Source organism: Dipodomys spectabilis, unplaced genomic scaffold, assembly GCF_019054845.1.
Source record: "Dipodomys spectabilis isolate Male_0828 unplaced genomic scaffold, ASM1905484v1 ptg000002l, whole genome shotgun sequence".
NCBI lineage: Eukaryota > Metazoa > Chordata > Mammalia > Rodentia > Heteromyidae > Dipodomys > Dipodomys spectabilis.
Window position 1 is genome coordinate 10,813,932 of NW_024870679.1, and position 24,014 is coordinate 10,837,945.

At 42.2% G+C, this 24,014-nt stretch overlaps 1 protein-coding gene and 1 non-coding gene across 2 annotated transcripts; both read right to left on the reverse strand.

Annotated features, from left to right (window-relative positions):
• Positions 1 to 728: 728 nt before the first annotated feature.
• Mfsd14a (major facilitator superfamily domain containing 14A) lies at positions 729 to 23,013 on the reverse strand. The gene is made up of 12 exons (XM_042678794.1): positions 22,742 to 23,013; positions 17,223 to 17,318; positions 16,322 to 16,384; positions 14,894 to 15,021; positions 13,068 to 13,182; positions 10,954 to 11,172; positions 10,386 to 10,499; positions 9,286 to 9,357; positions 6,078 to 6,190; positions 4,895 to 4,992; positions 3,358 to 3,521; positions 729 to 2,054 (listed from the first exon to the last, which is right to left on the reverse strand). Exons 1-12 carry the CDS (start codon positions 22,823 to 22,825, stop codon positions 1,848 to 1,850), a joined length of 1,473 nt encoding a protein of 490 aa, XP_042534728.1. The 5' UTR covers positions 22,826 to 23,013; the 3' UTR covers positions 729 to 1,847.
• LOC122112813 lies at positions 11,830 to 11,961 on the reverse strand. The gene has a single exon (XR_006148274.1). It is a non-coding gene; the product is annotated as a small nucleolar RNA SNORA25 (small nucleolar RNA).
• Positions 23,014 to 24,014: the final 1,001 nt, after the last annotated feature.

Genomic DNA, 24,014 nt, shown 5'->3' on the forward strand with positions numbered 1-24,014 from the left:
AGTAACACAAGGATCTTCACTAATTTTTAATGAATCCACTGTCTTGAGCCTTATATTTTGAATCTAAACTGGAACTATAGTTGGCAACATCAATAACAGTAGGCAATAACTCTGTGCTCTCTTAGATATACTGCATTAGTAAGAATACAGTTAAAATAACTTGTAAGACTCTTGACAATATGGGACTGTGCTTTGTTGTATAAAACATTGTGACTGGGCTTGGATGGGACATGTAACTTTTTTAAGTATAGACCACCCTTACATAGCCACACATAGAAATCCTATCTGCAAAAGATAGGATACAGAGTCTGTATGAACTTGCTATCATTTTCCTTTTAATGTACATAGGTAGATTTGTGTGCTGTCTCTGAACTCTACCTCTTAAACCTGTTTGTAATTGTTTTCCAGTATATATATGTACATGTGTTAATAAAAATGTTTCACTTAATGTTAAGCCTATAAATGAGCTTTGCTAGTACAATTTGAGAGTTTGACATATAGAGTAAGTTAAAAAGAGGATTGGGTTGTATCTACTTAGAAAAGCAAGTACTTCCAACTGATATGAAAACAACGCTTTTCATTTTGTCTAATTTTTTACAGGAGTATTTTATAGTGAGAAGAGAAACTGATTCAAATCCAGACAGCTTTGGTATGTTGCTGTAGAGATGAGTATAGTAACTTATGGCAAGCGACTCACAGATCAAGGCTTTTTTAAAAAGAAAAAAAAATCATTAAAATATTTAATTTTATTAACAGAATATTTACATTTTAAAGACCTCATTTAGCCATAGTGAATGTTCCAAGTTTAAAAAGCATTAGGCAATAACCACACACAAGATGAAAACAGTGTAAACTATACAATACTTTATGTACAATTTTTACAAAGTAACACTTTTTTAAATAATATAACTGGACACAAAAATATACACTTTAGAGAAATTCACATCAGTAATTGTATAAAGCTCTCTTCTAGGGTCCTGAAATTTAGGACAAACATTAGCTCTGTAAATAAAGTGTTACTGTGACAGTCCTGAAAGGCCACTATATATATTTATCTACATATAGATATCACATTGACGTTTTCAAGGCTACCAACTTTACTATAATTTTTAGATTATGTTTTCAAGTGTTGAGGTTCTTATGATTATGCAAACATTAAAAGAATATGGTATAAGAAGTAACTGGGGAACAAATTTGAGCCAGCATTTAGATTTACAGGCTCTACCCCAATTTGAATTCTAAGTGGCTGATAAACAGTAGTGAATGATGTTTAAAATAAATTACTGCAAATAAGCTTGAAACATGATTCGGATTTAGTACAGTTTTCTTAAGTGTCTTTTTTTAAAATTGCAAACAACTCATTTGCCATTTCTTTATTTTAGCGCACCTGCATTAAGGCTTTGAATTATTTGACTCAAGATTTTACAATACTAAAATCTGTCTCAGGATTTTACAATGTTAAAATGAACAGGTCCACAACCACACTACCTACTCTGTCTCTCCAGGAGTCAGTATAGAGTTAAAGCTCAACACCTTAGGGAAATGGTAGCAGACATATGCTAATATCTAAGAAGTTACATATAGAGTTTTTAATTAAAGGATGTATAATAAAACAGCTTAGTGGCAAGAAACTGGTGCTAATAAACAAAAGTTTTCTTTTCAAAAGAAATTGTAACATCTTTGGAAAACTGTCCGGTTCTTTCTTTAGTTCCCACGGAGTTCATGCAGATACATTTCATAAGACAATCTTAAAAGTACATTGTAGATGGAAATGGAATGTACATCCAGAACTACAGGTGAAAACTAAGACCTGGGCGCTGATAGAAAAATCTTCCTGATTTCCGTCATCACACATTTGTGTCCTGGAGCAAAGGTTCTTTGGCCTCTCCTGGCGCCTGTGTACTGTGAGGGTGGCTGTGACTGCCACAGTGCTTTCTCCAACTGCTGGACCTTAAACTTAAATTGGTGTGTTCTGGGATAAACAAGGCAACAAGCAGAGCCAGCAGTACTGAACAGGCTCCAAAGAGGAAGGGGGGACCAGGAATGATGGAATTCTGAGGAAGACAAAAATGATTACGATTGCTGTATGCATTGTTCAGTTACAACCGATTGAAGCACAGTTATAAAAATGGTTCTTCAGGAGTAAAGGGACTTTATCATACTCACAAAATTCTAGGAATGAAAACTGCAAAAAGCTTGCACTAAAATACCCTGTCACTCAGCATCAAATCTGAAAACCTACTCTATGAACTTCTACTGGGTTTGTAAGTTCAGGAGAAAAGCACAAGCTCTCAAATGGAAAACTAAGTAGCATACAGCATTAACAACTGGGAGTAGCATCCACTATCATTTTGTTTCAAAAATTACACTATCAAGGGACTGAAAGTGGCAAAAGCCGAGATATAAAACTCTTCCCTCCCCTGAAAAGGAAAGCCCCTTTATAGTAGCCCCAAGGTACTATTAGGTTCATTCCTAATAAAAACTTAGTCTTCAGAGTTCAAGCCCCACAACTGACAAAAAACGTAGTCCACACATATATTGCTTTTTTGGGGGGGAGAGAGGGCTGGTTCTAGCTGGGCACTTCCCCTAAGCTTCTTTAGTTCAAGGCAAGTACTCTACCACTTGGGTTACAGCACCCGTTCTTTTTTGAGTAGTTTACTGGAGATAAGAGTCTCAGGGACTTTCTACCCAGGCTGATTTCGAACCTCAAACCTCAGATCTCAGCCTTCTGAGTAGCTAGGATACAGGCACAAGCCACCAGCACCTGGCCACAAATCATTTTCTAATGTAGAAGTAGGCTTAGCTAGCTTTAAGATTAGTGTGGGATATCTGCTTAGTAGGCTAGGAACTGGGTGAGCTATTAACATTTGTTGAAATCATTTAATTACCTATTTTCACTTACAAGGAAGGAAACATACCAAATGTTAAGAGACACATAGCTGACTTCATGCACACAGTCCAATGACACTGCAACAGTCTCAGAAGAAACAATAGTCATAATATAAGAAAGTGGTGAAGAGAGGTCAGCAAGTCTTGACAAATAGGTTATTCAATATTGGAAGTTTGTCACCAATGGCGTTCTTTTTTTGTGTGTGGCCAGTTATGAGGCTTAAACTCAGGGCCTAGGTGCTGTCTCTGAGCTTTTCTGCTCAAGGCTAGCACTCTTTCACTTTAAGCCATAGCACCACTTCCAGTTTTCAGGTAGTTATAATTGGAGCTAAGAGTATCATGGCTTTTCCTACTGGGGCTGGCTTTGAACTACGATCCTCAAATCACAGCTTCCTGAGTAGCTAGGATTACAGGTTGAGCCCAGCATAAACAGCAACTTTTAATCCAGCTAAATAAACTAAAGATTACCTGTTCAAAATGGTGTTGAGGGCTTGTGTTTGTCCCCAAGTCTGTTCCTGTTATTGGCAGTTCTTTAAGTTCCACATGAAATATGTAGAAAATGAATCCGTAAAGGGCAGGCCCCAGACCATTGCATAGTCCTCGAATCCCTGTTATCATTCCCTGAACAACACCTACATTGAAAGAAACCATTTTCATATGATCAAAACCAGTGCAAAGAGGAAATCAATGTAAACAAAGGATTTTAACAGACACTCTCAGGGATCTTTTCTCCAGTTTAAAACAATCTGTGGGCTGGGAATGTGGCTTAGTGGTAGAGTGCTTGCCTAGCATGCATGAAGCCCTGGGTTCAATTCCTCAGTACCACATACACAGAAAAAACTGGAAATGGTGTTATAGCTCAGGTGGTAGAGTGCTAGCCTTGAGCAAAAGAAACTCAGGATCAGTGCCCAGGCTCTGAGTTCAAGCCCAAGATGGACAAAAAAATAAAACAAAAAAACCAATGAGTTCTGGCCTCAGATTTTTCCTTCTTCATTTCTACAAGTGATTGCAGCCATGTTATATAACATCCCTTTTTTTCTTATGACCAAACAGCCTTTACCAATTTAGCTTTTACAAAGAATTATTCCTCACCTGCTGGCATACCAAAAATTGAAGTTCTCACCAGAAAGGTATAGCTTTTGTGTTGGGTATGTTGTACATTTTAAATGAAATATTGAATTTTAATATATTTCATTTATTTATTTTTTGTCAGTCCTGGGCTTGAACTCAGGGCCTGGGCTCTGTCCCTGAGCCTCTCTATGCTCAAGGCTAGAGTTTTTCCACTTGAGCCACAGCACCACTTCCAGCCTTTTCTGTTTATGAGGAACACAGGACTTCATGTACGCTAGGTAAGCTCTCTACCATGAAGCCACATTCCCAGCCCCTAATATATTTTTAAATATACCTCAAGGTACTCTAGCACAAAACAGCAAATATTTAGTCAACAAAATTTACAAAATGTTCTAGGTAAAGGAATAGATATCCCCCCTCTGAGCTAAGATGAATCTTTTCTTTCTTTCTTTTTTTTTTTTTTTGGGGGGGGGGGGGGGTCCAGTCGTGGGGTCTGAACTCTGGGCCTGGGCACTGTCCCTCAGCTCTTCAGCTCAAGGCTAGCGCTCTACCATTTGAGCCACAGCACCACTTCCAGCTTTTTTCTTTTTGCTTATGTGGTGCTGAGGAATTGAACCCAGGGCCTCAGGCATGCAAGGCAAGCGCTCTACCACTGAGCCACCTTCCCAGCCCCTGAATCTTTTCTTTTTTAATGATAGCTATTTTGTCACAGCAATGCTGAAGCAGCCAACACTGCCACATTTTTAAAGGGAGAGGTTAAGGGACCAAATAGCCATAGGAGGACAGAACCTACTTTTCCTGATTACTGATGACAACAATTTTAAATTCTTTACCTTGAAGACACACTTCTGTTTCAGTACTTGTGTGAGGGATAGAGAAAATGCAGGACTAAAATATTCTGTTTTTAAACAGTGATCTGGTTCTGTGAGCTCACCTTGTTGATCAGCATCAGCAGTTCGTGAAACAAGCGCACTGACCGCTGGGAAGGTGATACTGGACATGGCTGCCACTGCTCCGGCAGCCCACATCATCCTGTAATAAAGTAACAGTGTAAAGATAATGCACCTGTTGGAAGCCAATCAGAGAGTCAAAAGCTAATCTTACTGTGAAAGGGCTGAAGGACAGGAAGGAACTATGCTTACTCAGTTCCTTCCTGGGCAACTCAGCAAGTGATTTAAAAGTCTAATCTAGTTTATTCTCAAAACCAGGAACAGCTACTTATTCACAACCATTTGGGATAGATATAAATTTGGGGTAAGTATGCTGAGCATTAATTTTGCACAAAGTTGCAAGGAAATATAAACACCATGTATTCTAAGCAGCTGAAGGCAACAAGCCTTCTGACTTGTGATTTGGTGTAAAGATACTACTGATTAGAGCTAATCCTTAAATTGTAAAAATAAACGTAACCAGGATGCACTGTGAGTAGTGGCTTCATGTTGAAAAGGAATGTTTAAAACAATGTTAAGCTGTGAGCGGCTTTGTAAAAGATGAGACTGAAAAAACATCTCCAAAGTGCTTTGTTTGTTAGCAGAGAAACAATAACTGGAGTTTAGCTCAGGGCCATGGGATGGCTAAGATAGATGCTCTACCACTTGAACCACCTCCAACCCCTCCAATCCCCGCCCCAAGCCATCAGCTCTGCAGGCAACCAAACTGGGAAAGCTGGACCTAAACGAATGGACGTTGTTCACTTCTTATTTGCCATCAGTTAGGTTCAATTGTTTCTCTAATCATACAGGAAGGCCAAGTTCAGGGCCTTTTTTCAAAATTAAAGGCTCCTTAGAGATTCAAGAGCTTAACAACCTCAAGCAGAATTTCAGCTAGTCATAGAACTATAAAAATGCCATTCCCCTCCTAGTCACTCTAGGAGAATACACACACACACACCAGTGTGAGAATGTTATTCATGTCTTGAAGATAAGGAATGTCATGAGACAGTTAAAAGTCTTTGCTGTATTTGAGAAGCATATGAAAGAGGAGGGCTGGTAATGCACACCTGTAAGAGCCCAGCATTGCAGCGCAGATCCAGGAGGATCTGCCTCAATTATTTTCTATCTTTTCCCCCCTCAGAAAAAGACAATAAAATTAAGAAAATGAACATGTGTAATACCTACCAAGGTTCTGAACCAAAGCCATACCATGCCAGTTGTAATATCTGAAATCCCAGACCCAATAAAATGGTATTCTTATTTCCAATTGACCTCATAAGTAAACTCAAGACTATAGTCTAGGAAAAAAAAAAAAAACAGAAAAAAATTGTCAGTATAATTTTTCTTTCAGGTTAAAAAAATACTTGGTGCTTTTCATCACTAATGGAGCTTTATTACTATTGTTCTACAATTTGATTTTTCAGTAACAACTTTCCTGAATCTGTGGTCACAGTTCTAGGCTGATAGAGATTCAGACTTAAGAGGGTCAGAAAACTTTCTATTCAGTTCAACTGAGGACCAGTTGAATCAGAAGCTGCAAAGAGTAAGCACAAAAGTTTGTAGCTAAAGATTTGGCCATCCTAGTTATGTAACAGAGGTAGACAACTTTATCCCTGAGAGTACTTTTTATCAAAACAGTGGATTCCTTTAGTGCTTTTAGGAACTCATAAGGCAAAACATTTGTTCTTACCATTGTTAAATACATCTTAGGAAGAAATGATATTGAAAAGCAGGTTCACTGAGGATTAAAATGCCTGCCCCTTGAGCAAGAGACCATTCCAGAATACTAGAACAACTCTTCAGCCTAGATCTTGTCACCAAATTGCTTATAAAATGCAGTGGCCTCATAGCCCTCCATCCAACTTAGCTTACGATTAGGTACAGAATTCAGTATTCTTCCTTCTTCAGGAAACTATCCATGTGCACATGGAAATTCAGTTTTTAGATAATGACTCAGGTTCAAGCTCAAGCACCAACCAAATAAAAATCCCCTACCCCCATTTAACAGATGGTAACTAAAACAAAAGGTAAACAATTTCTTAAGACAATAAGATAAGTCATTAAAACTGGAAACAATTTGGAAACACCTACTGCCCTCCCTCCCTGGGGTCCTTACCCTGTGTACAGTTAGTATAGCTTATGGCTGCTCAAACCTGTCAGTCCTTCCCATACCCTCCTCTGTGTTCCAGACACCTAAATCTCCAGACATTCTAGCTAGGACATCAAAGTACTTAAAGAGACTCTCAAGGCTTTTATTTACCTTTGTGTACCCATCACTTAGTTCTTCATAAGTATTTATGCAAGGTATGCATATCTGAAAATATAGTGTTCTCATTTTAACAATGGAAAAATTTACTCTGTAGTGTGCCTAACAAAGAAAAAATACTCTATAGTGTGCCTTAATTTAATATATCTCTCATTTTGAAGATGAGAGAACTGAACTCTGAAAGGTTACATGACTTCAATCAAGATGAACATAAACACTGATGGCAGCTTGACAGTGGTTAACTAACATTAGCAATGGTCAGTCACAAATATTTGATAAGTTCCTATTACATCTAAGTCTTATGCTAGGTTTGAGGATAGGCTTGTAAATCAAAGTACTAGTCAGCAAACAGACTGCTTTCTACTGGGGACAGGTGGACATGTATGCTAATTTCCTGAGTCATTGTTTTTTTTGGGGAGGGGTCCAGTCGTGGGGCCTGAACTCTGGGCCTGGGCGCTGTCCCTCAGCTCTTCAGCTCAAGGCTAGTGCTCTACCACTTGAGCCACAATGTCACTTCTGGCTTTTTTCTTTTTGCTTATGTGGTGCTGGGAATGGAACCCAGGGCCTCAGGCATGCAAGACAAGCACTCTACCACTGAGCCACCTTCCCAGCCCCTCCTGAGTCATTTTTGAGGTCCAAGCAGAATGGTGTGGAAAGATAGATCTGGGGGAAGAGAGCCCTCTCGGGTGACAGCAACAACAAAGGTACTGGACTGCAACATGCAGTGAACTCAGGTGCTTGCTAAGCTAGGCGCTCTCACCTCTTGAGTTACTCCTGAGCCATGCTACCACCATTTTTTAAACATGTTTATTATGTTTGAGTAGTTAAGCATTACCATTCAACAAATTCGTTTTTTTTTTTTTTTAATTTTTTTTTTGGGTCCGGTAGTGGGGCCTGAACTCTGGGCCTGGGCGCTGTCCCTCAGCTCTTCAGCTCAAGGCTAGCGCTCTTCCACTTGAGCCACAGCGCCACTTCCGGCTTTTTTCTTTTTGCTTATGTGGTGCTGAGGAATCGAACCCAGGGCCTCGAGCATGCAAGGCAAGCGCTCTACCACTGAGCCACCTTCCCAGCCCAACAAATTCGTTTTAAAGTACAATGCATCTTGATAGATGTCACTCCCATACCATACTAAAGGACCTTCTAGCCTAAGGGTAGTACAGGATGCGAAGGTGAGGAAGATAAGCAATCTAGAGCTCCACTAGAGCTTACAAACTGAGGCAAAAAGAATAAAAAACGAAGGAAAAGCCATCCTCCAGTGTTTGCCATATAATGAGGAGACAAACTGGAGTTAGCAAGGACACAGAGGCACGTCAGTAAGCAAGCTAATAAGCACACACAGAAGCTCTGAGTAGAAGGAGCTACAAATAGCTTGTGCCACCAGAGAGAAGGAAAAGACCCTGGTCTTGTTGGCATCAAAGATTATACTGGGATACAAATGAGAATACAAGTCTAGCCTCCCAACTTTGGGCTGTACATAATGTTTTAGTAAATTGTATGACATACTATACTGGGATATAAATGAGAATATAAGTCTAGCTTCTCAACTTTGGGCTGTACATAATGTTTTAGTAAATTGTATGACATAAATATATGTAATTATTTGCAGCCTAGATATGCTTATTCACTTGACTTTGAAGGCCAACTATTTTTCTCCCTTTTACTCTGATTTCTCATCTCAAAAACTGCTTCTAAGCTGGGTGCTGGTGGCTCACCCCTGTAGTCCTAGGTACTCAGAAAGCTGAGATCTGAGGTTTGAGGTTCAAAGCCAGCCTATGCAGGAAAAGTCCATGAGACTCTTCAACTGACCACCAGAAATCAGAAGAGGCTGTGGCCCAAAGTAGTAGAGCACTAGCCTTGAGCAAAAAAGCTCAAGGACAGTGCAGAGGCCCTGAGCTCAAGCCCCACAACCAACAAAAAATAAATTTAAAAAAATCAATAAACTTGTCGGGTTATGTGTCGAATATTAATGTGTCAGGATCAAACAATCTGTACTAACACACCTGAGTTTCTGAACCTTGGGACCTCAGACTCCTGATCTTAGCTACTCACCGAGACACAATTACTCTATGAATTTACATCTGGACAGCCAGCAACTATCACCCTCTATGACACTAAAAAAAAACTTACCTGGGCAATAATAGAAAGAATGCCAAGGACTGCTATAAATGCTGCAACACTTTCTGGCGAAAATTTCATTATCTGTAAGGTTTCAAAATCAAGCAAAATTAATGACTGAGAAAGCATAAGGAATACCAAAATAGTGTTAATTACTTTTTTAATTCATTTTTTTGTCGGTTGTAGGACCTGAACTCTGTCTGGGCACTGTCCCTCAGATCTTAGCTCAAGGCTAGCACTCTATCACTTGAGCCACAGCACCACTTCCGGCTTTTTCTGTTTATGTGGTGCTGAGGAATTAAAACCAGGGCCTCATGCATGCAAGACAAGCACTCTACCACTAAGCCACCTTCCCAGTCCCCTTTAATTCATCTTTAACTCTCTAAGTCAATTCAAATTTTAACTCATAAACAAAGCTTTCTTTAGTAGAAACAATTTAACATAAAAGATACCTAGTTATATGTGGCAGCCCCCCAAATTTGCATATACTAAATTGGAGACAGCTATCAAGCATTCAGAATCATTTTACAAGTAAAACCGCAGCATCTGTGGTTTGCCTATCATTGATAAAGGCTTGATTTCATTGTAGAAAGACTAGAGTTGAGAGAAAGAAATTTGTTTGTGTTCTCATTTGTGTTCTCCGTAAGTTCTGGATCAGAAAGAAACTAGTGAAGGTGATGCATCTTTTTGCCTAAGTTAAAAACATACAACATGCCAGTGGCTCTCACCTGTAATCCTAACTACTCAAGAGGATCACAGTTCAAAGCCAGCCCAGGCAGGAAAAGCTGCAAGTGGTGCTATGGCAAGTGGTAATATGTTAGCCTTAAGCAAAAAGCAGCTCAGGGACAGAGCCCAGGCTATTCAAGCCCATGACCAACAAAAAAAGAAAAAAGAAAAAAAATAGAATGAAAAAATGTAGACAGGGGCTGTAAGTGTGGTAGGGTGCTGGTCGCTTGTCTAGCTGGCAAAGAAACATAAGTAATATCAGGCACACTAAAAAAGTCCAGTTGGCTATTGCTTACCAAATGGTCATCAGATTAAAGCTTTCAGAGATTATTTTTCTAACAGTACAAAATGAAAGAAAAGTCCACTTGTATGCAATAGGATTTTACCTGTCTGAGGTATAAAAAAAAGCTTGAATATTGGCCTGCCTCTGGTAGATAGGAGAGAAATACCGTGATGCAGATCAGCAGCACTATGGAATCTTGGCCCACTTTTTTTAAGGACTAGAAACAAGAAAAAGAATGACATAAGGTTTTATGTAAAAATTGTAAACATTCTTGATGTATGAAGACATTTCTTTGGTACTGGATACAGACAACTACTGGCCCTTTTATCCTCCCCAAACTATTCTGAAAAGTCTTTTAAAAAGGGAAGGGGAAGGGGAAGGGGAAAAGAAAAAGAGGGGGAGGGGAGGAAAGAAAGAAAAGGAAGGAAGGAAGAGAGAGGGAAGGAGGGAGGAAATAAAGAAACCAGCTGGATAGTAGCTCACACCTGTAATTTCAGCACTCAAGAGATGGAGGGATTACGAGTTCAAGACCAGTATAGGCTACATAATAAGGCCCTGTCTCAAAAACTGTCAAGATGTTTTCTTCAAAGACACCCACAGCAAAACATTAACACTACATGGAATCATGTTTTCACGTTTTTGGTCAAGAAATGTAAGAAAAAGAAACTTACTGCAAAGGGGTCAGCCTGTTCCCAGGAAATGGGTGCGCCCCATGATGCAGGCCGCATTTTTTCAGGCAGCGACTCTGGCACAGCAACAAGGATAAAACAAATATCTAGCAAAGCTATTGCTGTAGCTAGAACCACCACTAAGCTGTCTCCATACACTCGTCCGAGGTAAGCTCCAATTGCAGGGCTGGTAACTAAACTGGCAGCAAACGTTGCTGAAACCTGCAACCAATTAAGTAAGAACAAAGAAGAAATTAGTGAGGAAAGTTCAACTCCCTTAACTATGCCCCAACCCCATATCAAGTCACAGCTGCTGCTACAGCCTGTCCTGCAGCTACCCGGGCCACTCTTATTGTCCCTTTTGTAGGAAGACACAAAGATTAGATTCTTGTCTATAAATATATAATAAATAAAATAGACTCTCAGGACAGTGGCTTCAAATTCTTTTAAACCTTGGGGCTCTCTGTGCAAATAAATCCTATGGGTAAATCTTGGGTAAGACAGATTTACAAAAAAAACAAAAACAAAACCCAAACCCACTTTAGTTTAGCAAAAATTAGGGGCCAGTCCTGTGCAAATATCCCTCCCATTAAGTCATGCTGATGCTTAGGGACCCCAACAAATCTGTGTGTTCAGTCACCCTGTATCATTTAATGTTCTACATTTATAAATGTAACCACTAGAAGTAGTGGTTAACAAGCTTCTCTGTATAGGTTATTTTATACATAAAATCCCTTCTATTTCCATAACTGAATCAAGAGATTGCATACTTTTTCCCCCCTTAGTACTGGGGTCCATACTAAGGACCTTGCATTTGCTAGGGCCCTCTATTACTTGAGACATGCCCAGTATTTTGTCCATTATTATTATTATTATTATTATTGCATCTCCACTGGAAAACACAGCACTTCTATTGAGTGACTATGACATCCCATGGAGAATTTCAATCTTTGGTCCAAGTGTTAAGAGCTCTGGGTTGCAGAATCCTACAAGCCCTCTTTGAAATAGCCTCTGCTTTAATTCTTTTTTGGACAGATTCTAGTGTTTTTGCCTAGGGCTGGCCTTGGACTGTGATCTTCATACCTATGGTCTCTGGCATAGCTGAAATCACAGGCACATATCATCACATCTGGCTTCTTGAGATGTCTTACTATTTGCCTAAGCTGGCTTTGAACCTCAATCCTTCAGACTGAGTGGCTTATGTTAGCTAGGGCTAACAGACAAAATTTATAATGCCTGGTCTAGCTCTTAAGTTTTTATGAAATCAGTTTGATATGGTATTTGGCCCGTAGTTATCAAGATGCGTACAGAGTATTTTCTCTCTGTCCTACTTCAAATTAATTATGTATTACTGTACTTATGAGAACCATTCCACACCTAGATTTGATAGTATATCTATCCAGTGTCTAGTTGTTGCAAAACAATTACAAGTGACAAACGGAACTATGAATCGAGCTAAGCATTTTTTTTTGGGGGGGGAGGGGGGCTCGGTCGTGGGGCCTGCACTCTGGGCCTGGGCACTGTCCCTCAGCTCTTCAGCTCAAGGCTAGCGCTCTACCACTTGAGCCACAGCGCCACTTCCGGCTTTTTTCTTTTTGCTTATGTGGTGCTGAGGAATCGAACCCAGGGCCTCACGCATGCAAGGCAAGTGGTCTACCACTGAGCCACCTTCCCAGCCCGAGCTAAGCATTTTTAAAGAGTTATGAATACACATGCACACAAGCAATAGAATGTAGATCACATGGCCTGACAAGTCACAAAAAAGGTCTGCTGAAACATGAGCTATATGGTAGCCTCATTCTATACTACACACCATAAGAAGTAATTTTTAATGTGACATATCAAATATTTCCTTGTTAGGCTATTCCACAATGCAAAATACACTATTCTTTCAATTCGATGTGACTTATAAATACTCCCTGTATGTCAAGTTTCAAAACTTATAGTTTTGTAGTGAAGAAAAGACAACTGAAGTCTAAGAGAAAACTATTTCTGCAATGTATCTTAGGCAAAAAATACATCTTGTAATGAAAAAATGTTCACTTCCTTACAGTAAGGACACAGAAAACAAGGTATTTTTTCCATAGATATGTAAGATAAAGGTCAAACATACATACCAGCCCATAAGCCATACTTCTTTCATGCTCCTGGGTTATATCTGCTACATAAGCAAATACCACAGAGAAAGTCACTGCAAAAACCCCAGAAACAGAGATAACAGCAAAGTACCACCTAAGAATGAAAGACAACAAGAAATGGTTAGAATAATTAGCAGTACTTGGGACCCTCCATTGCTATTAATTAGGATAAGAATAGTTAATAAGGACAGTGCCTGGGTTATTAAACATTTCTATCTATACCAGTCCACAGACATTATGAAACATGGGGCTACAAGTGGTCCTTTGATAGCTACTCAGCAACTATACAAGAAAGGTAGTATTAAATGAATTCAGCTGAAATCTTTCATCCAACTTTCAACTGCTAGGTAACTTTTGTTGTTTTAGTTAAAAACAGCAACAAAGTCTGTTATAATTCCTTTATTACTATTTTCTACCACTCTACTACCACTTACACACACAAATATCTGGATTAGTATCAGGGTGGCTGAGAGAGCATTTAACTAGAAGAAGCAAAAGCCTGAAATCTGACCAAAATAAATAAGCAAAGATTGGGTAAGAGTCTGATATGGTATGAATTTGATATAGGGTTTCCTTAAAAGGAGGTACTATGGCCAGGCTCACACCCATAATCCTAGCTTCTCCAGAGGCTGTGATCTTAGGATCGAGGTTGGAAGTCAGCCCAGGCAGCAAAGTCCACAAAATTCTTTTTTTTTTTTTTTTTTTTTGGGGGGGGGGGGGGGGTGTCCAGTTGTGGGGCCTGAACTCTGGGCCTGGGCGCTGTCCCTCAGCTCTTCAGCTCAAGGCTAGTGCTCTACCACTTGAGCCACAGCGCCACTTCTGGCTTTTTTTCTTTTTGCTTATGTGGTGCTGAGGAATCGAACCCAGGGCCTCAGGCATGCAAGGCAAGCGCTCTACCACTGAGCCACCTTCCCACCCCCAAGTCCACAAAATTCTTACCTCCAATTAATCACAGAAAAAGTTGAAGTGGAAGCTCTAGCCTTGACCAAAAACTTAGGGACAGCACCCAGCCCAGAACACCCCCAAAAAAGACAGTATGCTTTTCTTAGCTACCCTTTCCATAGTTCTGCCTGAGGAGACAAATTCTCGATGGTGAAGTGCCAGCTTAGAGGTAGAAGAGCAAAATAAGTCTTACTTGCCATTCACTTCTGGGAATTGCCATATCACTTCTGGGCTACTCAACTCCTGAGAGAAATAAACTTCCTCAGGACTGGGAAGATGGCTCAGTGGTACAATGCTTGCCTAGGATGCATGAAGCCCTGGGTTCAATTCCTCAGCACCACATAAACAGAAAAAGCTGAAAGTGCCATAATGGCTCAAGAGCTAGCCTTGAGCAAAAGAAGCTCAGGGCCAGCACCCCAGACTCTGAGTTCAAGCCCCAGGACTAGCAAAAAAACAAAACAAAAAAAAACCCCAAACCAAAAACTTTCTTGTTGCAAGTAACTACTATTTGGCTTCACTGATACCAAGTAAAACCTTTTCTTAATTAGTACAAATTAATGATAAACTATGGGGTTGCTAACATTTTACTTGGAAATAGTCACATTTGAGATGTGAAATCCAATAGCAGGTTGCAAGAAGTCTAGATGCTTCCCACAGTAGCCCTTTAAAGCCCTTATGAACTATTACTCACATATACAATTTTAAGAACTTTATCTGTGTCAAAGAATGAACATATTAGAAGAATAAAACTACAACTTACATGGACTAGTATTAAAAAAAAACACAAGAATTCAGGAACACTAAAAAGCAGTAATAGTAATAGAAAATTCTGTTTAGCTGCTATAATCTCAATGTGCACATACCATGGGCTGATCTTCATCAAAGGAATCGGGGCACATGTGAAAAACACTGTTAGCAGCAAGAAGGACTTTCGGCCCCAAACATCAGAAAGAGCACCAATAAGTGGGGCACTGAGGAATGACAACAAACCCTAAAAGATGCAAATAAAAAAGTGTATGTTATATATCCACAGGGAAAATACAAGTAATTTTAGAACCTCAGAAGAATTTTAAAGGAGTTATTTTTAAGTGGATTTTTTTTTTTTGAACTCTGGGCCTGGGCACTGTCCCTCAGCTCTTCAGCTCAAGGCTAGCACTCTACCACTTGAGACACAGTGCCACTTCCGGCATTTTTCTTTTTGCTTATGTGGTGCTGAGGAATCGAACCCAGGGCCTCAGGCATGCAAGGCAAGCGCTCTACCACTAAGCCACCTTCCCAGCCCCTAAAGGAGTTATTTTTAAAATAAATCAATAAGCTTTAGATAAATAACATTTTTATCTATATGTGTTATATATAGATACATATATCTATAGATATATGTATCTATATATAACACATATAGATAAGAAAATTATACATATATATAGATAGCTAGATTTCTTATCTATATATAATGTTAAAATTTCCTCAGGCTAGAATTATCTACAGGGCTCAGGCTGGATATTAAAATGAAACGCCCTAATTCTCAATTACAATAGCTTTCAATTACAATAGTAATTCAAAAATGCTAATTATGTTTTTACATTAATAGATGAATTATCTGTTTGTAAAAATCTGCTATCCAAGTTAAGTCTTCAAGAGTAAAGAATCTGGGCTAGGAAGCTGGCTCAGTGGTAGAGTGCTTGCCTCACATGCATGAGGCCCTGGGTTCCATTCCTCAGCACCACATAAGCAGAAAAGCTGGACGTGGTGCTGTAGCTCAAGAGGTGGGCCTTGAGCTGAAGAGCTGAGTGACAGTGCCCAGGCCCAGAATTCAGTCCCCACAACGATCTACACACAAAAAAGTGAAGAATCTGCATAGGGCCAGTGACATGGCTGCTGACCAATACACGTCCAGTGTGTCTTGTGCCTGTCTAGCAAGTCCATAGCTCTCAGTTCAAACCCCAGTACTGTCAAAAAAAGAAGCTGTATAATAAAGACTTTACTGCACTGATTTAATTTTATATTGGAGTTTTTTAAAGATCATTTTCTTTCTTTAATCTCTATATTTATTGTTAGTTTATTAAAGCACTGAAACCGCTAGAATAAAAGTCTTAATTTAAAATGGGAAGTAGGGTATAACTTTATTAAGTATACAGTTGCTTATATTTAAAGTCACCTCATATTTAATACTGAATTGGTAATTCCCAAATTTACTCGAATTATAAAAAATGGACAGATTAATCAATTTACCTAAAATTCTGGAAGAATTATATATACATAAGTATGCACATATGTATGATTGATCTTACCTTTACTCCTTGAATTAGGCCATTCATCAGAAACGTATGTTTGGGGAAGGTTTCATGTAATACCTAAAGAACAAAAACCAAAATGAAAATCATATTACATTTTAGTCCTATAAAACTTCAAGTATATTTTCAAATACTCTATCAAAAAGCAACCTAGACTAATTTAGATAAATTTTCAAACTTTACAGATGAAAAGGATGAAATGGAACACTGAAACAATGGTACTGGTTTGGGAAGAAGGATGAGGCTGAGTTTCATTAAGGTACACCGTATACAAATATAAACATGTTAAAATGAAAACCCTGTACAACTAATTGATGCTAATTAAAAAGGGTTTATACAATGCTATCTCTAAGTAAAAACAATAGAGAATAGCCAAGTACCAGTGGTCACACCTGTAATCCTAGCTACTCAGGAAGCTGAGATCTGAAGATCATGATTCAAAGACAATCTAAGGCAGAAAAGCCCATGAATCACCACAAATAAAGAAATTAGCGATGAATTCAGTTGTTTGGGCTAGTAAATCTTTTTAAGGTTCTAGTCTTAGGAAAATGTTATTAGTCTTTTTAGAATCTTAGCCCAAATAAAAAGAACATTTATTTTGAAAATGCAACTACTTACATGAATCTCAAAATAATTATGCCAAGTAATGCAGGTTGTCAATATCATCTCTCCTAAACCTACCAATGTAAGAAAAATCACTTTTTTTCTTAAATGGAATGGTGGCATTTGCTTAAACATGCCCAGCAACTGATCTAAATTACACACAATGATCCAACGTAGGCAGTACTCTCAACTGAGAGTACGGTAGACATTAACCATGAAAAGGAAAAAGACCATATTTTCTTGCAAACTGGAGAAAAAGAGATTTTAGAATCCGTAGTAAGTTAAACTTACTTACCACTAAGGTGGGCGCCGTCAACAGTCCCCAAGCAAAAAACTCCAAAAAGATGACAATAACCGCATGATAAACACTAGGAGAACCTATTCCTTGAGGCTATAAAAACAGATTTAAAAAAATGTTTAAAATTAATAATGTGTTCCAGGATTACTAACAATGATGACAATAAATAAAATTAAGAACACAGTCAAATGCTGCTTAACAATGAGACAGATTTAGAGTCTGAACTACTGCTTTTGGGCTATTTCTATCAATGTAGACAAAATTTAAAATCAGGATGTGGATGCAAACATTACAAAGTCATACCTACAGTTTTACTCAGTAACCTATGTGGAAATACAATGCTGAAATGATGATGTATCACTTTTAATAAGGTCAAGAGGCATCATCACTAATTAATATAACATCTCCTAACTTACAGAATTCAAGTCCATGAAAATCCTTTTGGTAGAATTTAACTGAACTTAAACATGGAAAAGAGATCAAAGGATCTAGCTGGGAATGAGTTTGTACAGGACCTCATTCATTCAGTAAACTATCACAGTACCTGCTGTGACTACTATACCTACTGTGTATCTACTAACTCTACCTCTGTAGAGGTTCTGCAACTACAAAAACTGGAGGACTGGGGGTGTCTTCAAGTGGTAGAATGCTTGCCTAGCAAGCATGAGGCCCTAAATCCAATCTCCCACTCTCCCCAGGCCACTCCTCTCCCCTCCCAAAATTTTTTTTGTCAGTTGTGGGGCTTGAACTCTGGGCCTGAGCACTGTCCCTCAGCTCTTTAGCTCAAGGCTAGCGCTACAGTGCCACTTCAGGTTTTCTGGTAGTTTATTGGAGATAAAAGTTTCATGGACTTTCCTGCCTGAGCTGGCTTTGAACCTTGATCCTCATATCTCAGCCTCCTGTGTGGCTAGGCTTACAGGAGTGAGCCACCAGCTCCCCTCCAAAATTAAGACATACCCTCTGACCTCCAAGTTCACACCCTAGGAAGGAATAAACATTTTAACAAGGGCTTATGTGTAAATGCATAAAAGATAGGCAGTTGTGATTTTGGCTATGAAGTGTCCTCCTGAAAGGCTTATGTGCTGAAGGCACGGTCCCCAGCTGGTGACACCGTAAAGAGGTGGTTGAATCATGAGGGCAGAAACTTCATGAATGGGCTCACCATTGATGAGTTCATACTGAATGAGAAGGTGGGGCTGGCTGGGGTTAAGTAGGTGAGCCACTTGCTCTAGAAGCATGTTTTCCCCCTAGGCCTGAGCGCAGAAGGAACCAAGCTAAGTAAGTGGATCAAGGACTGCCTTGTTTATTCTGGCTGGAGAATCCGCCTCCCTTAAGTTGTTTTCTCAAGTAATTTGTGTCACCAACAAAAAGATGTCTAATACATACATGCTAGGAAGCAAGGGAAAAAGTACAATAAGTGATGTGGAGGGAAAAAGTGGTTAATCTGGTTCACTTAGAAGAATCAAATTCCAAATCATCAACAACATTCTACTAGTTTTATCAATATCAGAATTGGCAGAATTGGCTTTACATTAGAAAGAAGACATGAGAGGATCAGATCAGTCTTCAGTCAGATGTGTGTGTGAATGAAGTACATTATCACACCCTGGCTAAGGAACCTCAGATGCTTTCCCTGCATGAAGCCAAACCGTGGCAGAACTTTTTAAGGCTCTGGAAGGATAATGTCAACAGAAACACCAGGAACTTGGGGCATGGCTCAAGTAGACCACCAGTAGACCAAGCACCAGACCTCAGTTAAACCTCAGTGTTAAAAACAGCGGAGCCCCCGTGGTTCACGCCTGTAATCTAGCTACTATTCAGGAGGCTGAGATCTGAGGATCACAGTTTAAAGCCAGCTCAGGCAGGAAAGGCCATCAGACTCTTATCTCCAATAAACCACTTAAAAATCAGAAGTGGTGCTGTAGCTCAAGTGGTAGAGCGCTTGCTTGCCTTGAGCTGAAGAGCTGAGGGACAGTGCCCAGGCCCAGAGTTCAAGCCCACGACAGCCTATAATACAATTAATTTTAAAAACACACCAAGTCAGCCCTGGTGGTTCACACCTATAAACCCATCTACTCAAAAAGGCAGATCTGAGGACCAAGATCAAAGCTAGGAGAGACTATTTCCAATTAATCGGCAAGGAAAAACAACAATTACAATACAGGTTCGCCTAAGAAAGCTGTTACCACAAACTAAAGCTTTTTCATCCCTTTAAATTTATACACAAGGCCTGGTAGGATTCCAAGAAAGCCTCCATTCAGAAGAAGCCTCCATTGCTTCCATACTAAGACACTGTCCTACGATAAGAACTATAATACCATCATGCTTATCATTCAAAAATTTTGCAGCCGGGCTAAATCTATCGCAACTAAGCTAGAAAGACAACCAACTAATTGGGAAAAAATATTTACCAGCAATATATCAGACAAGGGGTTAACATCCTGTATATACAGGGAACTCAAGAAACTAATCCCTCCCAAACCTAACAAACCAATTACTAAATGAGGGACTTCTCAAATGAAGAAATAAAAATGGCAAAGAAACACATGAGGAAATGTTCATCATCCCTGGTGGTGAAGGAAATGCAAATAAAGACAACCCTGAGATACCACCTTACCCCAGTCAGAATGTCCCACATCCACAAATCAGCCAACGACAAATGCTGGAAGGGATGTGGAGAAAGAGGAACACTATTACACTGCTGGTGGGAATGTACACTTATACAACCACTTTGGAAAGCAGTCTGGAGGGTCCTTAGAAAGCTAAAGATTGACCTCCCTTACGACCCAGTCATACCACTTCTAGGCATCTACCCTGAACAACAGGAACCAATATACAAGGACACGTGCACCTCCATGTTTATTGCAGCACTGTTCGCAATAGCTAGGATATGGAAACACCCTAGATGCCCCACCACAGATGAATGGATCAAAAAATTGTGGTATCTATACACAATGGAATATTATGCAGCCATTAGAAATGACAAAATAATGGCATTTGCAGGGAAATGGATGGAGCTAGAAGGAATCATGTTGAGCGAGGTAAGCCAAGAATGAAGAGACAAACAGTACATGGTCTCCCTGATAAGTGAATGCTAAATCCAAAATGTTAGGTGATACGACAAAACTAACAGGACTTAAGAAACAAAGAACTCCCGCTCATCTGGTTGAACCACTACTAAATATCCCCATGCTGCTGATCACAAATATGGTATATAACATGTGAACACTGTTATATATTACAGACTGTGATAGACAATTTGCTCCAGGAAAGTTAGAATGAACTTGTGACTTTGAAATTATGTAATCACTTAATCACAATCAAAAAAAAAGAACCTCGGGGAAGGGAAGGAGGGAGGGGATGGTAGGGGGAAAACAATGGAGGGGGTAACAATGTTCAAGAGGAAGTGTACTCATTACCTCACTCATGTAACTGTAACCCTCTGTATAGTATCTTTACAATAAAAAAAAAAAAAATTTGCAGCCGGGCTGAGAAGGTGGCTCAGTGGTAGAGCGCTTGCCTTGCATGCATGAGGCCCTGGGTTTGATTCCTCAACATCACATAAGCAGAAAAGCCCAGAAGTGACGCTGTGGCTCAAGTGGTAGAGGGTTAGCCTTGAGTTGAAGAGTTAAGGGACAGCACCCAGGCCCAGCGTTCAGCCCCCATGACCGACCAAAAAGTTTGCAGCCAGCACTGACACCAATGACTCTCACCTGTAATTTAGCTACACAGTAGGCTGAAATGAGGATTAAGTTTAGGCTGACAATTCTACGATTCTTATCTCTAATTAACCATCTTTTAAAGAAAGCCCAAGTAGAGGTGTGGCTCAAATTGGTATCCCTGAGTTACCACAAGTTAGTGCCAGCTTTGAGAGAAAAATCTAAACCAGAGAGGCTGAGTTCAAGTCCCAGTATCCACACACAGAAAAAAATCTCTCCCCCAATCTAAGCGCTATGCTTCACACTTGTAAACCCAGCTACTGATTAGGCTGATAACCTAGAGGACAGTAAGGCTAGTACTGGGTAGAAAAGCTAGCTAGACTCCATCACCAAAATAACAAGCAAAAAGCCAAGCTGAAGGGAGGAATGTCTTCTAAAGCTCTAGATCTGGAAATAATCTGCTATGTCTAAGCAAATCAAACAAAATTCCTAAGGTAAAACTAAACTTTACAAGGTAAAGTATTTCTTGATCGGTTTTACTCTGGCCTTTTGCAAAGAATACCAATCTTAAAATTTCAGGTCACTTTGTAAAATATAATCCATCCATCATTGTCTCTATTTTGTACATCATTTATAATTCCGTCTTTCTAGAGCTGACAAAAGCTTAAGCATTTTCTCCCCAATTTTATCTTGTTCAGAAGAGCTTATTAACTGATCTCATCAAAATTATACTTGAACCAAGTAAAGAGAAATCTGAAAGAGTATCTGAAAAATTCACCTTTTCCACCAAATGTCAGCACGAACGCATCTAAAAATCTGACAGTTAAGTGACAACGTATTCTGAAACCCTGCCATATGTCCCAAGCTTTCTACATTCCGGCTTAGTTCACCATTAGGCCACGTTGTGAAATGTCAAATGTTGTGTCAGTTGTATTCGGCAGGCCCTCCTGGATCAAGACTATCCTAGAGCCCATCCAGAAAACAAGCGACGGGGTGCTCGGACGTGAACCCTTCCCGGGGAAACAAAACGTAGTTCCCCGGTCCATTCTATCTCAGAACGCGACACCAAAGCGGCCACCAAAGATCGCGGTGTAGCAACTGGAAAAACCTCAGAACCCAAGTGCAGGGGAGTTCTGCAACCCTCCGCCCCGCTTCCCCGGGTGGCGAAGTACGGCGCGCTGCCTAAAGTTTACGGAGGACGGGCCACCGCTGCTAACAAAGCGCATCTTCCCTGAACCCTCCACCTCTCCTCCTTCCCCGCGCTCGGCTCGGCTCCTTTCCAGTGTTCTCTTTGAACGCAGGAGGAGGGAGCGCTTCCGGAGAAGCCAGCCGGACTCGATGGAGGCGGCCCCCGCCGACCGCCGTCTCCCGTCCGCTTCCGACTCCGGGGGAGGAGGACAGGGCCGGCCGGACAGGGTCGGCCACCCGGACGGCAGCGAAGGGCAGACCCCTGCCCCGGTGCCAGGGACGGCGAAGACGGGCGTGCCGGACCCCCGCGCGGCCGCGGCGCCAGCTGCCAGCCGGTCCGCAGCATATGGGACCGGGCCCTACGCCGGTCCGGGCCTGGCGGCGGCGGCGGCGGCGGCGGCGCACGTGGGGCGGAGGCCGCGGGGCTCGGCGGCGGCGGCCCGGGCGGCGGCGGCGGCGGCGGCAGGTGCGGGGGGCGGGCGGCTTTCCGAGCGGCAGGCCTCGCAGGCCGCAGGCCGGGGTGGGGGTGGGGACGGCCCGCGGCGGCGGCGCGGCGCGGGGACCCCGGGACGGCGGGCCCCGCGGCCGGAGCGGCCGGCGGCGGCCGCGCAGGGCAGGAGGAGGTGGGGAGGGCCCGGGAACGCTCCCCGGCGCCGAGTCCCGGCTCACCGTGCCTCCGTCCTTAATGATGATCTTCTTGGCCAGCATGATACTGCGGTTCGCGGCCCGTTTCTTCTTCTTCCCCTGGGTCATTTTACCATCCTCGACTCCTGGCGATGCTGCAGCCACTCCCGGGGCGGCCGGCCCCAGCGGCGAGTGCCGTCCCGCCACTACTGCCGGGCCGAGCCGCTCGGGGCGCCCGCCGCCATCTTGAGGGCCCGGCCTGCCTCGGGCGGCGCGTCACATCGTGCGATCGGCCGGCGAGCGCGGCGCGCCCGCCCCTCCGCCCGGCCCCGCCCACCGGCGCGCTCCCCCCCCTACCCCGCCCGGCTCGGCCCCGCCCTCCGCCCGGCCCCGCCCACCGGCGCGCTCCTCTCCCCACCTTCCCCCCCCGCCCGGCTCGGCCCCGCCCCTCCGCGCGCCTCGCCGGCGCAGGCCGGGAGGAGACGCGGAGACTTCGGCGGGTTCGCGCGTGCGGCGCGGCGCGGGCTCCCCCCCCCCCCCCCCCCCCCCCCGGAGCTCGGTGCTTGGGCTCACCGCTCGCTTCTCCTCGCAGTTCTGGGCGGTGGGAATCTGTGACTGACCCCCCTCACCGATGGAGAAACCGGTTTCGAAAAGTTTTCTCCCGGCGGACGAAAGGGCAGCGCTGCTGTGCAAAGGTGTGTTCCCGACCCGGCGCGAGACCTCCGAGCGACGGGGAGAGACGGTGGGTCTGGCCGCTCGGGGACGGGTGCCAGGGCCCCGGCGCTCGGCCGGGCCGGGCGGGCTCGCCGCGGCCCCGGCCCCGGGGCCGGTTCTTCATCCCTCCACACACAGCCCGTGCGTGCCGGTGAGCCACCACCCTCTTCATAGTTTACAATTGGGGTCGTAGTAGCACAAGTAACCCAAGTGGCATTTGAACAAGTATTTCTAGTGTTCACATTTTGATTTCGACAACTACCGTGCTAGAAGCAATTATAACAAAGAAAAAGGAAAAGGAATATTCTTAGCCGGGCGCCGGTGGCTCGCGCCTGTAATCCTAGCTACTCGGGGGGTTGAGAGCTGAGGATCGCGGTTCAAAGCCAGCCCGGGCAGGAGAGACCGTGAGAAGACCCTTAGCGCCAATTAATTTCAGAAAAAAAGCCGGGAGTGGTGCTGGGGCTCAAGGGGTTAAGCAAAAGCAGCTCAGGGACAGCGCCCAGGGCCAGAGTTCAAGCCCCTGGACTGGCAAAATAAAATTAAGTGTAAAAATCCCTTCAATATATACTTTAGAGTAGTAGGGAGATACAGTGCATGCTACCTA

What these genes read in the sequence shown, in the direction of transcription:
- Mfsd14a (XM_042678794.1), bottom strand. Translation starts at nt 22,825, where the DNA reads ATGACCCAGGGGAAGAAGAAGAAACGGGCCGCGAACCGCAGTATCATG. An exon ending in TTCTTTCTATTATTGCCCAG is followed by an intron (nt 6,191 to 9,285) that starts GTAAGTTTTTTT and finishes TTTTTTTCCTAG; the next exon opens with ACTATAGTCTTGAGTTTACT. An exon ending in GGCTTTGGTTCAGAACCTTG is followed by an intron (nt 4,993 to 6,077) that starts GTAGGTATTACA and finishes ACTTTATTACAG; the next exon opens with GATGATGTGGGCTGCCGGAG.